The sequence below is a fragment of the Nicotiana attenuata genome, chromosome 1 (genome assembly GCF_001879085.1).
Source record: "Nicotiana attenuata strain UT chromosome 1, NIATTr2, whole genome shotgun sequence".
In the NCBI taxonomy this organism is placed as follows: domain Eukaryota; kingdom Viridiplantae; phylum Streptophyta; class Magnoliopsida; order Solanales; family Solanaceae; genus Nicotiana; species Nicotiana attenuata.
The window spans coordinates 66312455-66328567 of record NC_031989.1 but is presented as its reverse complement, the minus strand read 5'-3'; the positions used below and the strand labels follow the sequence as shown (position 1 = coordinate 66328567).

At 33.4% G+C, this 16113-nt stretch overlaps 2 protein-coding genes across 2 annotated transcripts; both read left to right on the top strand.

Moving 5' to 3' along the window:
• On the top strand, positions 1024–3913 carry LOC109228034 (probable cysteine protease RD19D). The gene is made up of 4 exons (XM_019393221.1): positions 1024–1616; positions 2766–2885; positions 2972–3215; positions 3311–3913. The coding sequence occupies exons 1-4, from the start codon at positions 1092–1094 to the stop codon at positions 3580–3582; spliced, it is 1161 nt and encodes a 386-aa protein (XP_019248766.1). The 5' UTR covers positions 1024–1091; the 3' UTR covers positions 3583–3913.
• LOC109228029 lies at positions 10834–15765 on the top strand. The gene is made up of 5 exons (XM_019393214.1): positions 10834–10870; positions 13663–13843; positions 14780–14867; positions 15171–15237; positions 15375–15765. The coding sequence occupies exons 2-5, from the start codon at positions 13720–13722 to the stop codon at positions 15426–15428; spliced, it is 333 nt and encodes a 110-aa protein (XP_019248759.1). The 5' UTR covers positions 10834–10870; positions 13663–13719; the 3' UTR covers positions 15429–15765.

Genomic DNA, 16113 nt, shown 5'->3' with positions numbered 1-16113 from the left:
AATGGAAAAAGTGAGGGGGGCAATTTGCAAGAAAAACTTGTAACTGGACAAAGGTGGGCAGTTTGTGTACGTGGGGAACAAATAGAAGGTTGCCGTTTCGAACTCCCTACACGTGCTTTACAACCAAATGAACGATTTGCATGCAACATTAATGAAGGTAACGCTGAAGCTCTGTATTCGATGGCCTCAATTCCCGAAATTGCCCCTAGCTATATACCCATTTCTTCCCCATAAATAAGTTGTTTTCTTTTCCCTTCCTTTATTTGTTTTCAATTTACACTCCTCTTTCTCTATTAATATAATTTTCACTTTCCGTTTTTAAATTGTTATTAAGTAAGTCAATTTCAAAGTTAAATCACACACATCTATATAACACTTTCTCATATAAAATTTAAGATTTAGCCTAAGAGTTCGATTATTTTTTAAAGATAAAATATAAACTTTTTTGTAAGTGGAGAAGTATAATAAAAGCCGAAGTCAAAATTTATAAAAGAAGATTGATCTTCTCCGAACTTCGAATACAAATCATTAACAAAAAAAATCTAACATTTGAATATCAAATATTTGTTTTTGGTCCTTTTTATTTTAATGATTGGAAAGACTTTTAACTATTTTTTTTGCTTATTTCTCCTTTTTTTTATGTAAGAACTAAGGCGGCGTTTGGTTACTAGGATGAGATAGATAACAATATCGGTTGGAATACCTCGTAAGATTAGCTATTTATTTTTTATATAGGATAAGTAATTTCACTATAAGTGTATAAAATGATTCCTGAAACTAATTGATACTCAAAACCAATCACGAAATAAAATAATCTCATATTTTATCCTAAAATTATTATCGCTTATTCCACCAATTAAACGAGCCTAAAAATGCATACTATATTTTAAGTGAAAGTGTTAAAACTAGGCAAAATACTTAAATACTAGAAAGGGGCCGATTTTCAATGTTGAAGTCAAATGACCAAATTCGTAATTCCACTGCCTGTCACATGAACCATTTGTCTATTTCTTCTTCAACCTCCGTCAAAAACATAGAACCGAAAAAACAAAGCTAAAAGAGCAGAGCAAGAACTTCAAAAGAACCAAAAAATGGAAAAAGGAGGGGGTCTTCTAACTTACGCCTTGAGCGTTACAATTCTAACATGCGCATTTTCTCTCTTTTCATTCCAACATGCAGCAGCAATAATTCCAGAAGATTTCAATATCCGGCAAGTCACCGACGATCAAAACTACCCAACAACCACCGCTTCCGCCGTTAACCACCACCAAAACCTCCTCGGCACCGCCACCGAGCACAAGTTCAAGTCATTCATACAGGAATACAGCAAAGAGTATACTACACGCGAGGAGTATATACACCGTCTCGGGGTTTTTGCTAAGAATCTTTTAAAGGCAGCTGAACATCAAGCTTTGGATCCTACGGCTGTTCATGGAGTTACTCAGTTCTCTGATTTAACGGAAGAGGAATTTGAGAGGATGTATATGGGTGTTAAAGGTGTTGGCCGGGGGACTTCCTTGTTGGGGCAGGGTCACGCGCCGCCGCTGGAAGTGAAGGGATTGCCGGAGAGTTTTGATTGGAGAGAGAAAGGTGCTGTTACTGAGGTCAAGATGCAGGTGAGTTGTATGCTATCAGTATGGAAAAAGTTTGCTTTGGTTTAATTTTTGTGACTTACGTACATATTTCCAAATATTTAAATTTGTTTAAAAAAACTTAGAGTTTTATAAAACAATAAAAGAAGAAGAGTAGTATTGCAGAGAAAAGTAGACAGAGAATTCTTATTGATTTTGGGATCAATTACAATGGAATAGAACTCTCTATCTATAGTAGTGACTTAGCCACCAAGTAATAAACCCTAGAATCTCTCTAAATATAGACATTCACCATAAATACAATTCTATTTATAACATAGAGGATATTTTAGTCTGAATTCACGGTCTAAATTAAAAAGCTTAACCATCGAAACCACACAAATTGGGACAGAGGGAGCTATACATTGACAGTATATGTAAATTTTTTGATGCTATTTATCTCATAACTATAACCGTCCATAGAAGTGAGATAAATAATCTGAAAATGAAAAATAAAGCAGATTATCGATACATTATTGCTACATGTTAAAATATATTGATAGTATAAAAATTGTCGCTGTGTATAATTAAATTAACTCCAATTCGCAAACATCAAAACAAAAGACTATGCCAATTTTTGCTTCACTTTATTAAATTAAATTAGTAAGTTTGCAAACAATTTAAATCTTTCATGAATTTACTTTCTTATTTAGCCTTTAGAGAGTTGATTAGTATAACTTGTTAAGTGAGCTGATGCACTAATATTCGTACTTTTATAACAAAACTCAAACAATTAGAAGCTAAATGAAAACATTAGTAGGTGTTATGGAGTTTTTACATTTCAGAATATCAAGATGATGTATGTTTTTTTAGTTTTCGACTCGGTGTTCAGCCTGGCCCGAGTAATTTGAGCGGATTCGTGCCAGGAATTCTCACCTTTATTCCCGGACTTGAATGAGATATCTATTACGGATGTACTACTTTTAAAAGCTCATAAAGACCGTAGTTTGGATGGGCGACATTTATCTCATGATTTCAATATTTGAACGGATGAGTTAAATCTTTTGTTGTGACTAATCATGTTCTAGTTCCTCTAGCAAACAAAATTGAAAATCCTATATCCTATATCCTAGAGAGGGGTGAAAACAGAAGATATTGTTAATTATAGTGATATTCATTGATTCGTGAATGCAGGGGACTTGCGGGTCATGCTGGGCGTTTAGCACTACTGGATCCATTGAAGGAGCCAACTTCATTGCTACCGGCAAGCTTCTTAATCTTAGTGAACAACAGCTTGTAGATTGTGATCACACGGTTAGCTTTTCTCATATTAGTATATCAAATACCCTGCTTTGTGCCGTTGTTTTGTACTTGGTAACCTTTCTTTTTCTTGTCTAAAGTGCGACATAAAGGACAAAAAAGCTTGTGATTCTGGATGCTCGGGAGGCTTAATGACCAATGCTTACAAATACTTAATTGAAGCAGGAGGAATAGAAGAGGAAGTTTCGTATCCATATACTGCTAAACGTGGCGACTGCAAGTTTAATCCAGACAAAGTTGCTGTAAAAGTTTCCAACTTCACCAATATCCCCATCGACGAGCAACAAATCGCTGCTTATTTAGTCAATCATGGACCACTCGCAGGTAAGCACCCTCATCGCAACCATTTCTTGATATGATATATATGTACACGAAGATCTCCACTAGACTAAAGGGTTCTTGAAAATTTGTTTGTGTAGTCGGGTTGAACGCCGTGTTTATGCAAACCTACATCGGAGGTGTATCGTGCCCGCTAATATGTGGAAAGAGGTGGATTAACCATGGCGTTTTACTAGTTGGTTATGGCTCGAAGGGGTTCTCGATTTTGAGATTGAGCAACCAGCCATATTGGATCATAAAGAACTCGTGGGGAAAGCGATGGGGCGAACACGGCTACTACAAGCTTTGTAGAGGACATGGCATGTGTGGAATGAACACAATGGTTTCAGCTGTGATGACCCAAACCTCCTAAGAAAGATGAATAAGTATATCTAAAGTCTCTGCTCGTAAACTCTTTCAAGTTATAATAATTTGTAGTATATTTTAAAAGGGTTCTATCTCTCTTCTTAAACTTCATGTATATAGTTTCCTTCTCTTTTAGACTTGAAAGTTGCTTGGCCACTACAACTATGCATTCTAAATTATGTGGTTTTTATTAATGTTGTTCCTTTTTTCCTCCTTTTTGAGTCGAGGGTCTGTCAGAAACAACCTCCCTACTTTTACCAGCTAGGGTTAAAGGTTTGCGTACACGTTATCTTCTGCAGACGCCACTTGTGACAATATATTGGGTTTGTTATTGTTGTTGTATTGGTTAATGTTGTGTAGTCTATCGATTTATTTCATTATGTTTCTTAATTTATGTTGTTATAATCTTTTGATGATGATCATGTGATTGCCTAGTTTGATTATGATTACCTAATCATCATGAGAAAATGCATAAAGTATTCATTAAATTTGTCAGGAAAAATCATTTACACAACTAAACTTTGTCAGGAAAAATCATTTACACAATTAAACTTTACGGGTGTCCTAACATCCCACTATTCTTATCTAAATTAAATTTAATACCTCATTGAGTGATGATCTGGCATGAAAAGTGTAGTTCATTTCGTAGATGCGCATGGGGCAAAAGAAAAAAAAGTTTAAGACTAATTTACTTGTTCGGGTGTCACTTTTCTATTGCATACTCTAAATTAAACTTAATACTAATTTTTTTCTCTTTTCTTATTTTTTTTTCTTTTGCGTTTCTTTTTTTCTTTCTTCATTTTAACAGAACCATTATCACGCTCTTCCTCCCCATTTTTTCGAAACTAAGTCATGGTTTATTTTTTGCTTTTTTTTTTATTCTTGTCGAATCGCTATTCCCATTCTTCTGTTTCCTCCGCCATATTCATCTACTTTTACAAACTCCATTTTATTGCTCATATTTTGTCCTTTTAATCTCCTCGATTTAATAGAAAGGTAAGTTCTCTTAAGCAATTCAATCATGAATTTAAGTTGGAATAATTTTAATACTTAATGGGAGAGCTTGAAATACCATTATTCGTACAAGAAATTTTTCTTCTTTTTTCTTAGATCTGGGTGTGTGGGTATTCTTTTGTGGGATTGATGTGAAGAAAAAATGGTCAGATTAGAGATGCTAAAGTGGAGTGGTAGGGGAGGTGGTTATGATTTTTCAGAGATAAAGTTTATGGGTTTAAGGAAGGTTACGATTATGACTGCCTTCCATGGTGGCTGGCTGCGAAAATAATGCTGAAGGAAACTGTAGAAGATGAAATGAAAAGAAGAGTGGAAAAAGAAAAGAAAAGGTAATAATAAAAAAAGGAAACAGTGCAGTATTTGATACATGGCGCGTGTTAACTCTGCCCACCATAAGATTGGTTCGGTATTTTAAAGGAGGTACTAAATTTAGTTTAGATAAGAATAGTGGGGTATTAGGACACCCGTAAAATTAAGATGTGTAAATGATTTTTCCGAACAAATTTAATGGGTCTTTATGCATTTTCTCAATCATATCATTGATTCATTTAGGTATGAAGGTAAAGTAGTCTTTTAAGATTGAGGACTTTAACGGCCTTACATTGCGCAAAAAAAAGGGAAACTTACACAAATGCCCCAAATAAATTTCAACTTACCAACCTCTAGCCATTAGTCATAGACTTACCAAAACTAGCCAACAAAAATTGAAAAACCAAATAATAGGGTTCTTTCTCTCAAAGAATCACATGCAAAAACCACCTTTCATATTTTTAAGCGTGATTATCAACATTAGATACAAGACGGAAAGGAAATTTCATGGACGGGGTAGCAAATAAGGTAATGAAATACAAAAATCTATACAATATTCCAAAAATCTAAACAAAAAAGGAACTTTTTCAATGGGTATAGTTGAAATTCATTGAAAATATATAGATAAGTCAATATACAAAATTTGAGGAAGATTGGAGGTGATTTGGACTGGTTTGAATCAAAATTCGTAATTAAATCGAGTTCAAAAAAGTCTTCTGCACCACATGTATGAAACATGTATCACGCATGTATTACACACACAGGTATACATGGATATACATGTGATATACAATTGATACATATGTGATACACAAATGATACACAATGTGATAACACATATCACTTTTTTTAATGTTCAGCTTTTACTTCGAATTTTCAATTCAAACCACCTCAAAACTTCACCAAATCATCCCAAAACTGAGATTCAAGCTCCTTAAGTTGTGCCCAATCTATTCTAATAACACCTACTCAAAACAAAGCAAAAATTTGATATTTTTTGCTACAAATAGCTAATTGGCTAATTTGACTAATATTAGTAATATTTTATCAATTGGCCAATTTTTATAATGAACTACTTATAAATGGACATAGCTGGTAATTTCCCCAAAAAAAAAGGGCTAAAGCCCATTAAAAACTCAGGTATTGGTCAGAACTGGTTGGGCCGTAGAAACCACGAAGAATTACGAAGAAATAGCAAATATATATATATATCGTATTTATTTGTAGTTATACTTTAGAAAATTACTATTCTTAAATGTATTTAAATTTTATAACAAAATTAGAAAAATATTATTCGTAACTATATTTAAAATTTATAGCAAATTTATCTGTAGTACTAAAATAAGAGATTAATTGTTTTAAACTTAAACAACAGCTCAGTTGTTTAGAGCAACTAGTTAGTAAGCGAAGGTCTTGACTCTCGAAGGAGAGAGTTCTATTTTTTGTGTACTTTTATATGTCTCTTTGGTTGTACTCATCATGCGCAAACGGTACACGTTCTATTCGTTGCCTGTTCATTGCGTGTTCGATTACAAGTGATACAAACTAGTAATAATTGAACAATAGTTATGTGTGTTCGTTGCGTGTCTGAATACAAGTGATAAAAATTAGTAATAATTTTGAACAATAATTACGTATCATAATTAGGTACTGTATCAATTGAATACGTATGATAATTAGGTTCTAAACTGCGGTACTTAATGAAAATTTCTCAATAATATGCAGATAGACAAAACAAAAAGGTAAAAGAAAAGATAACATTTCTTGTTTGGCACGAATAATGCACCACGAAAGAAGCATGATTAACAACCGACTCTGTAAGCTACTAGAAAAAGAATTAGTCAATTAAATAACTATTATAAGAAAATATAAGTTTGTTTATTGATCACGGACTCTTGGAACTAAAACTTAATTTTTGGTAAGTTGTAGTTTTCAATATTAATCTTATCCATGGAAGCTTCTCGTATACGGGTTATGGTCCGGGCCGGTTACGGGTTGGGGCTTAACGGGTTTAACGGGTTCGGATTCATCCGGGTAAAAATTGAACCGTAAGGGTTACGGGTTGAGGGGGCCGGGCCGGGCCGGGTTTAGTGTATATTTTTTTTTTTTTTTTTTTTTGTATTTTGTATAACTATTGTAAGTTATATTAATACTTTGTATTAATATAAAGAATACAAGGAAGATGGGAAAAAATTGCACTTATAAATTGCAAGTGCAACATTTTTTTCAAAATTACAAAATTAAAGTTTGCATTTAAAAAGTAAATTAATATCTTATGTATTTTTATTGTGTACTAAAATATATTTAATGCCTATCTTATGTATTTTTACATTGTAACAAGTTGTTTATTTGATGTATATTTATGATTTGAGCATTTATACCCTAAATATATACACTATATTTTTTATAACCTAGGATCCGGTATTTTACCTTATATAATACTCCTATATGATTTAAATTATATTTTTTTCATTTTAAATACGTATAAAATATATACTCAGGGTATAATCAAGACTTATAAAATATATACTCAAAGCAATTTCCACTGTAAAACATACAAAAAAGTGACAAAAGTATTCCACTATTATTACATGTATCATACTTGCAAATTATATGTTAAATTCCAATAATTTTAAATTATGTTAATTAGTATACAATAATTGGTATATTCATGGTATGTGTAAGATATAAAATATTTATACTAGAATATACCACTATTATGTTTTTAAAAATTAGACAGGTATGTAAAGCTCCCCAAAAAAAATTTAAAAAAAATAAAATTTACCCATTAAACCGGTCTGGGCCGGTCCGGTTAACCGGTTTAACGGCACTGTTCATCTAACGGGTTGTACCGGTCCGGATAATCGGTATTTAAAAAGTAAACGCAGCAACCCGCGCGGCCCCCCTAACCCAGCCCAGCCCAGCCCCCTTAAACCGGGCCGGGCCGGTTTCGGTTTTAACCGGTCTGGTCTGGTCCGATCCGGAACCGGGCTGACCCGACCCGTTTAACACCTATAGAGTAAACTATGATTCTCATAAAATGCCACACAATAAATTTATACTTTTATAGTATCAACCCCCAACCATTAACGATTGGTAGTTGAAACTCTAGTAAATTAATTGACTAAACAAACAAACCTATGCTACTCAGCTAATTTGACAACTTTTGCCAAACTAGCAAAGCATATACCTCAAGTTTTTTAAGTTTTTTATTTAATGTTTTTGGTAACAAAAAAGTTTGGTATTTATTTTGCTATTTATGTATTTCCATTTTTGAATTACTTATTATTTTGTCAGCATTATCTGCTTTATGATGATTAACATAAGATTTGTCAATGACAGATTCTTGTAGGGATTGTTGAAAAAGGGAAGTTTTTGCGAAAAGAAATATATATACCTCGTGCTACACGTTTGAAGGACTCTTTTGTACTGATGTAACAGAATTAAAAATAAAAATACAAAAAAATAAAAACCAATCTACCTAACAATTATATCACAAAAAACTAGTGTCGGTTATTCATGAATCACACCAGAAGCAAAGGCGGAGCTAGATTATTAGCTATTGATTTAAACGAACCCAATAACTTTTGCCTATACGTTATATTTCAGTTAGAAAATTTATTCTATATAAATATATATTTAGTTGCGAATTCAGTAACTAAAATGAGCTATGAATCAGATAGCAAATTCAGAATCAATAAATTTAAATTTCGGTTTCACCTCTGACCAAAAGTACATAAACAATCACTATTATTATGACTTCAAGTAATTTGGAGTCCGCTATTTGATCAACTACAACAACAACAAACTTAGTATAATCCCACATGTGGGGTTTGGTATTTGATCAACTATTATACAAAATTAATTAATAATTAGGGCGTAAATGAAGTGAGTTGAGAATCATGAAGTTTCCGGTTCAAATTCAGGAAAGGCAAAAACATTAGATGACTTCTTTCTATCTATCCTAGCGTGGAAGATAGAGCTAATCGGTATCTGTATTGGTAGGAGATGACAACTATCTCTTAAAATTAGTAGAGATACATACAAACTATTTAGAAAATTAATAATTGGACCGAATACCAGGAGCTTCAGGTGTCTTGAGCAAACATTGTTCGAAATCATACAATGTCAGTCGATATATTTAAGGAAAAATGCAAAATTGATCGATCGGTCAAAATTAATTGCATTTACTAATCAAAAGTGCGTAATATATATGTTATCGGATATTATTTTTTAAAGCAACTAAAAATATATATTTTCCAATAGATTTATCCTTTAATAGTATCAGCCTCCAACCATTAACTATAAATGGTTGGAACTATACTAAATAAATTGACTGACCAAACAGAGGTGCGTTATTCCAGCTAGTTGACAACTTTTGCCGAACTAGAAAAGTGGAGACCTCGATATTTCTAAGATATCCGTTCAATATTTTTGGTAACAATATGGTTTGGTATTGATAATTTGATATCTTTCCATTTCTTAATTAGTTATCATTTTTGTAGTCATTATCCACTTTATGATTTTTATTGTATCTCTTATTGATAATGACTAACAAATATAGGTTTTGGTAGTTACATAATCTTGTAGGGATTGATGAAAAAATCAAGTTTTAAGCAAAAAAAGATATAACTATTTTATAATTGTATTAGAAATAAAAAAATTAAAAAAGAAAATATAAATATATGCCAATCAGTAAAATTTTAGTAGATACTAAATTTTGAATTATAGTTTTTTTTAAACAATTAATGCTATGTTAAAAACCTTAAGGTAGAACTTTTAAAGTTTTAATCATGAAATTGCCTCTCCCTCAATCATTTTTATTGGTTGTTTAAGACTTTGATACGCCTTTAAAAAATAATTTAATAGCATCAAGTTAAATGATATTTATTGAATTATTCTCATCTCTATGAATAATAAATGACTATATGTCTTTTGAAGTAGTAAGAGTATGATTTTGCAAAAATAATTATATATTTTTATTTTTAAACGAGAAGTATTTTGGACAATTTATTGGTTAAAATGATAAATAAAAAGAACTGAGAAAGTATTACGCTTCAATTTCAAGTAAGTTAGACTTGCCTAATTTATAGACAGCATCCGTGTCGCTTTAAATAAATGTGTCTTAGTTTAATATCATTAATTAAAAAGTTTAGTTTTTTCAATACTTGTTCCTCACACTTTTTGTTGACATGACTCAACAATCAATACAAACCAAAAAAATTATTTTTCCTTGTCCCCACCGTAGATCCAATTAGATTCTACTAAATTTTCATTCCAAATCACAACAAAAGGAAAAGACAAAAACACCCTTCTCATCAAGGTTGGTGCAAGGTGTTTTCAGTCAATTCATACAACATAGCTTTATCCGCTCACAAAGACAAAAGCCACGTCATCTAGAGAGAGACGTTGAAATTGACGGTATGAATCTGAGCAACCAAACTGTGGACAACTGAAAACATGATGCTACCAAATCAAGACAGAAAAAAAAATTAAAAAAAAAATGAGTAAAGACCAAAAATGATTTTTTTTGTTATTTTATTTATTTTGGGCTCGACTAATTTGAACTGACGTCGGAAAATTCTACTTTAGAGGAAGTGACGGAGTTAGGATTTTCAGTATCATAATATAAAAAATTAAACACACGAAAAGGCCAAAGGATTAAATATAGAATATATATATGCATAAATAAAAAATTTTACCCAGTGTAATTTTCTGACGAAGAACTGTCGGTTAACACCCCTTATCTCCGCCAATGTTAGAGGATAATGTATATTTCCGTTAACAATAATTTTATTAACACCCATCATAATTATAGGGAATAAGAGAAAAAAATGATGAAAAGTCAAGAAAATGATTTTTAATTCCCTCGTGGGACCCTTTTAAGAACTTGTTCTATAAATACCCAGTTGGCCTCCTACTTTCTTTCTTTCTTTCCTCCCTTTTCTCTTGGGTGTCTTCACAGTAAAAAGGTACTCTTTACTTATCATTCTCTTTTCGTTTTTTCCTTTCTTTATTTTTCTATTTTCCTTTTTCTTTCTTGCATTTTTATTGTTTGTTTATTTCTTTTTTTATTTTTGTTTATATATTTTTTTTGGTTATGTTTGGTTAATCTTGCATGCACTTGGTATGTTGCATTGATCTGTAATTGTTCAGATGATGCCATTTGCTTTTATATGTTAAATGAGTTGTGAATTTAACTGGGTTTTTGTGTTTGATTGAAATAGTTGTAGAATTTATTAATTGTTTAAGTTTTATAACTTCAATGTATGATAAATTGGGTACACACTAAATTGCTGAGATCATTAGGGCTTGACTTGTCTATCAAGTTTTTCAATTTAAAAACAAAAATTATGTATTTTGGGAGCTGAATGGGAAGTAGAATTGGTTTTTTTGCTGTAGAGTTATTGAAAAGATTGATGTAATTTGGCTTTTTTGATTTTAGGTTGACTTGGATGCAATATAGTGTAGTTGGAGGATAGTTGCAATTTTAATATTTTTATTATCTACATTTAGATTATGTATTCACATAATTAAAAGTATTTTCACTTGTTTGGCTTAGATGAAAGCCTTGTCCTGTGCGGCGGAGTTGTTAATCTAGGGCAGTTTGCAGAAGTTCCGTTCGAGACTGAAAAGGTAAATTTGTAAATCATTTAAGGATGTCAATGTTACCGGTTTTGAAACTCAAACTAACTAGATAGTAACTCATGATTAGTCTATGGAACGTGAAGCTAATGTTTCCATCGTATAGTTATAACTTGTGTTTAATGTTGGGAAATATATTGTATCAGATCTTGTTGCCCGTGGCAGAGCTAAGGCACCATGTGTTGTTTTTCTTTTGTTCAAGATTATAGTGTCTGAATGTGCATTGACATCTAATCATTAAGATGTCGTCTATAAATCCTAAGCACCAGATAATTAAGGCGATTGTTTTCTCAGAATCTAAAAGTTTATCGTTTTTAATCTGAAAATTAATAAATATAAGTTCAATTAAATTAATACTCCCTCCGTCCCAAATTATGTTACACTCATTCCTTTTTAGTCAGTCCCAAAAAGAATAACACATTTCTAAATTTAGTAACTATTCAACTTTTAAGTTTTTCCTGATGATTTCTAACCATACAAATTTCTATGATTTAGTTTAGACCACAAGTTTCAAAAGTCTTCGTTTATTTCTTAAACTCCATGCCCAGCCAACACTTTTACATAAATTGGGATGGAGGGAGTAATTAAAGTTTATATTCACAAGATATTCTTTTACAAAAACTTAATTTATACGGTGTTTTAAAAAGGATTTTTATAATAAATCCTCTAAAAGTTAGCGGCGGAAGTAGCTAGTGGCTGTGGTGGTCAATGGTGAAGATTGTGAGGTGGTGGTTGTGGCTTCGTGATGATGGAGCGGTGGTGGCTGTTTGAGTGATGGTTGGTGGAAGTGGATGTGGCTGATGGATGTGGTTAGCGGAACGTAGTAGTTGGTGGTGATTGTAAGTAATGGCTGGTGATGGTTGTGCAGTGGACAGTGGTGGCTGGTGGTGATAGTGGCTAGTGGTGAAGTTGGATGGTGGTGGTAGTTATTTGGAGGAGGCTGGAAGGTCACATTTGCATAAACCTTAACGTCGAGCACAAATAAGTGTAAAAGGAAAAACAAATCATATGCACTAATAGGGCGGGGTATGAATAATTCAAATTAAGACTCCCATTAAGTGGAAACAAACGGATCTAAATCCTGCAAGGCTTAATTAATAATAGATCCCTTTTTTTATGTAATCCGAAATGGTGAGCAGAATTAAAATATCAGATTTGGCTTGGGTTTTGTATTCAAAGATGAAGGCGGGAGTGACCATAGTTATCTCCTTATTTCCCAATTAATTACATGACCTAGACCTATTGATCGCTAATTCATTTTTCTTTATGACTCTAACTACACCTAATTAATGACTTACATAATCATTTTTAGTCCAATTGCATCAAATTTTTTTGGCTAAGTCTATTTGCAGTTGTTGATCGTCAACTAATCTAGCTCTTGAAATATATAACATTCTTAATCCTTCTACTTTCTGGCATAGCTAATGGTGATGTTCTCCCCTTTCCTTCATTTATTCTCTTGGATGTAGATTGTAGAACTAAAAGCTAAATTGAGGGATTTGACTGACCAATTGCAACGAGCATTGATACTTTCTAATCAAGATTTAGAAGTTAAATTAGCACAAGTGCAATGCCACTGCATCTAAGCAGCTGTTGGGAACTTAAGAAACTTCAGCCGTTCTTTCAAATGAAGCGTCTTTTTTTCTCTCAAAATAAGCTTGAGTTTAATTGTGAATGCACCTGTGGATGACATCTGCTGTTCTTCAATTAAGTACCTGAGATCAAAGCAATTTAACTATTAAATGAGTTTAGGTAGAATTTGCTTCTATATTTCAGCTTTACAAAAGAATAAGCAGGAATGACCTAGAACTAAGTTTGTCGGTAAGTTTAAGGTTAACATCAGGTCATACAAAACTGTTGGCATTCAAGGCTAGATGTTACACTATAATAATTTGATGTTTTCTACCTAAAAGCAAAATGTATGGGCAGAAAGAGTATAGCTGTTTTTTTCTGCTTTTACTTGGTATATTCTATATTTCTCTTCGGCAACAATTTTATTTATTTATTTATTAATTTACAGTATGATTTAGTCAGAGTATGATCTGTGCATGACTTATCAGCAATTCATATACAGTACTTTCTGATGCGATCTCAAAGACATCTTATAATATATGTGCAGGTCAGTAGTTGCTTTGTAATCATCTGGGAAGGGAATGATTTTCCAGTTCCGGCGGTCATGGAAGTAGATACTGGAAATTCATGTTATATTGAGAAGCTGCCCGTAGAAAGATATACATCTACAAGAGAAACAAAGAAGCCTCCAGAAAATAACAAAAGCCCTCCTGTATTTGTCAATCATGGTTTGTTCTCTGACCTTTATGAGAATTAAGAAAACAAATCTATTCAACTGATTGAGGCAAATGTTTTAGTTAAGGAGTTTCACTTGTTGGTGAACATGCTCTGTTTATTCTACGGCTGAGAAGGACTTAAGAAAATAATCTAGACTAAATTCATTTTTCTGTTGAGTGAGGAACCTGTTTTAATGCTCCTCTCAATCAGTCAGCCGGTTTTGGATCTTTACTCAAACCTCAAAAGGTTGAGAGATAGGTCGTTGTAGTCTATTTGGCAACAACATTTTTTTCTGTAGAAAGCTTCTCTCTGGAAAGCTTCTATTCTGTGTGTATTACATTTAACTTAGACTCTGTAGTAGGATATACACTTGGTAAAAGTCTGTAGCTAATAACTCTGCCATTCCAGCACATTATATGCCAAGAAGCACAGACACTCATCGTCTTCAAATGCATTTTTTTGTTAGTGTTGGTTGGCTTATATCTCTACAACAAAATGGCTTGAGGTCATCAGTTTCTTTTATTGTTTTGTTTGCAATTTCCCTTGTCAAAAAGATAATCCTTTTTTTGTAGTTTAAATGTAATGAGGACTCTTAACCATACCGCTGTGCTGATATCAACTATCGCACAGGTATCTTCAGCTTTCTTGTTCTTTACATTGAAAGAAATAATTCCTCACATTAGCCAGCGTCCTCCAGTTTGATGTCCCCGGATTTAGGGAAGAGGATATACTTCAGCGGAGAAGCTCTATTCGCTAGAGGAGTTACCTTAATGCACTCAATAAAAATGAGCAACCTGAATGCTGAGGGTGGCTGTAACCTTCTTTTACATAAACACAGATTTTCTATTCTTGGTGATCCCTGGAAAAAAGCTGATCCAAAATTTATGAGTTTAGACATTCTGATTCTTCTTGTGTTACTAATATGGTTTAGCTGTTAAATGGTGCAGCTGCTATTGCATGGCACGAGAACAGAAGAAAATGGGTTGGAGATCTATCAATGAGGTCAGAACGGGTGCCCAAGGATCCAATTATAAGGTAATTTTAGTTTGCACCCACAATATACAGAGAGTCCCCATTTTTGTTTCATGCTCAGATGAGGGCTGGAGTTATCAGTACTTTTGTAGTGACGACCTAGTACTCTCGGTAGCTTGGCGATAAATGGCGGTGCACTAAGCTCCCGCTATGCGCGTAAGGGCGGGCCATATTGGGTTTATTATATGCGAAGTAGTGAGGCAATAAGCGAAGAAAACATGTTCCGTCTTTGACTTGGGTCAAATCTTTCATTACTGTTCTTATTTCTTACTAATTAGACTGAAACTCCACGAATCACTCGTGCAGTTGGTCAACAACTTATGAAGACTTGCTCTCTACAACTGAGCCTTTCTCCGAGCCAATTCCTTTAACTGTAAGCAATCTGGAAATTGTACATCACTTCCTTTTATATATATTATTCTATCTGAAGTCTGCTCTTTTGCTGTTTACAAGAATGACGGCCATTTGGCTAGTGCTAGTATTAATTGGATTAGTCTCTGGTTTTCACAGGAAATGGTAGATTTTTTAGTTGATATCTGGCACGATGAGGGGCTTTTTGACTAAAATAATTTAGAAGACGATTTCATCCAGGTATCTCATGCAGATTATTGTGCAGACGTGGGAAAATACTTGTGCACCTTCGACAGTCTTTTGACCCCTAAGATATTTAGCGTGACATTCAACTTCTTTTAGCAAATTCTTCTAGTCATTGATCTTTATAGAACTTCCATTTTGTGTTGTACCATTTGTGTAGTCATTGCCTAGTATATCATTAATAGGTGGACAAAACCTCGGAGAGTCCTCTGAATCATGTTGTATCAAACATTAATGTATCACACCATAAGTACTGAATCTTTGAAACAGATTCTTAATTATCCCAAAGTAGCCATGTTTTCAATTATTTGTGTGTGTATATGTTTTGTAGTGAAGGGGAGCCTTGGCGTAACTGGTAAAGTTGCTGCCATGTGACCAGGAGGTAACCGGTTCGAGCCGGGAAAACAGCCTCTTGCATAAATGCAGGGTAAGGCTGCGTACGATAGACGCTTGTCATGCGGCTCTTCCCCGGATCCTGCACATAGCGGGAGCTTAGTGCACCAGGCTGCCCTTTTTTTTTATATGTTTTGTGGTAATAAGCTATTTTTGGGCGTAGCTTATCAAGTATTGTTGTTCTCTTAATAACAAAAGCAACTGACTGTTGACCATGTTTATGATTTAGTTGACATGGCTAAAGTGCGTGCTAGTTACTCTG

Coding starts and splice junctions, on each gene's coding strand:
- LOC109228034 (XM_019393221.1), top strand. CDS start 1,092: ATGGAAAAAGGAGGGGGTCTTCTAACTTACGCCTTGAGCGTTACAATT. Junction 1,617..2,765: donor TTACTGAGGTCAAGATGCAG/GTGAGTTGTATG, acceptor TCGTGAATGCAG/GGGACTTGCGGGTCATGCTG. Junction 3,216..3,310: donor CAATCATGGACCACTCGCAG/GTAAGCACCCTC, acceptor TTGTTTGTGTAG/TCGGGTTGAACGCCGTGTTT.
- LOC109228029 (XM_019393214.1), top strand. CDS start 13,720: ATGGAAGTAGATACTGGAAATTCATGTTATATTGAGAAGCTGCCCGTA. Junction 13,844..14,779: donor TCCTGTATTTGTCAATCATG/GTTTGTTCTCTG, acceptor TAAATGGTGCAG/CTGCTATTGCATGGCACGAG. Junction 15,238..15,374: donor CCGAGCCAATTCCTTTAACT/GTAAGCAATCTG, acceptor TGGTTTTCACAG/GAAATGGTAGATTTTTTAGT.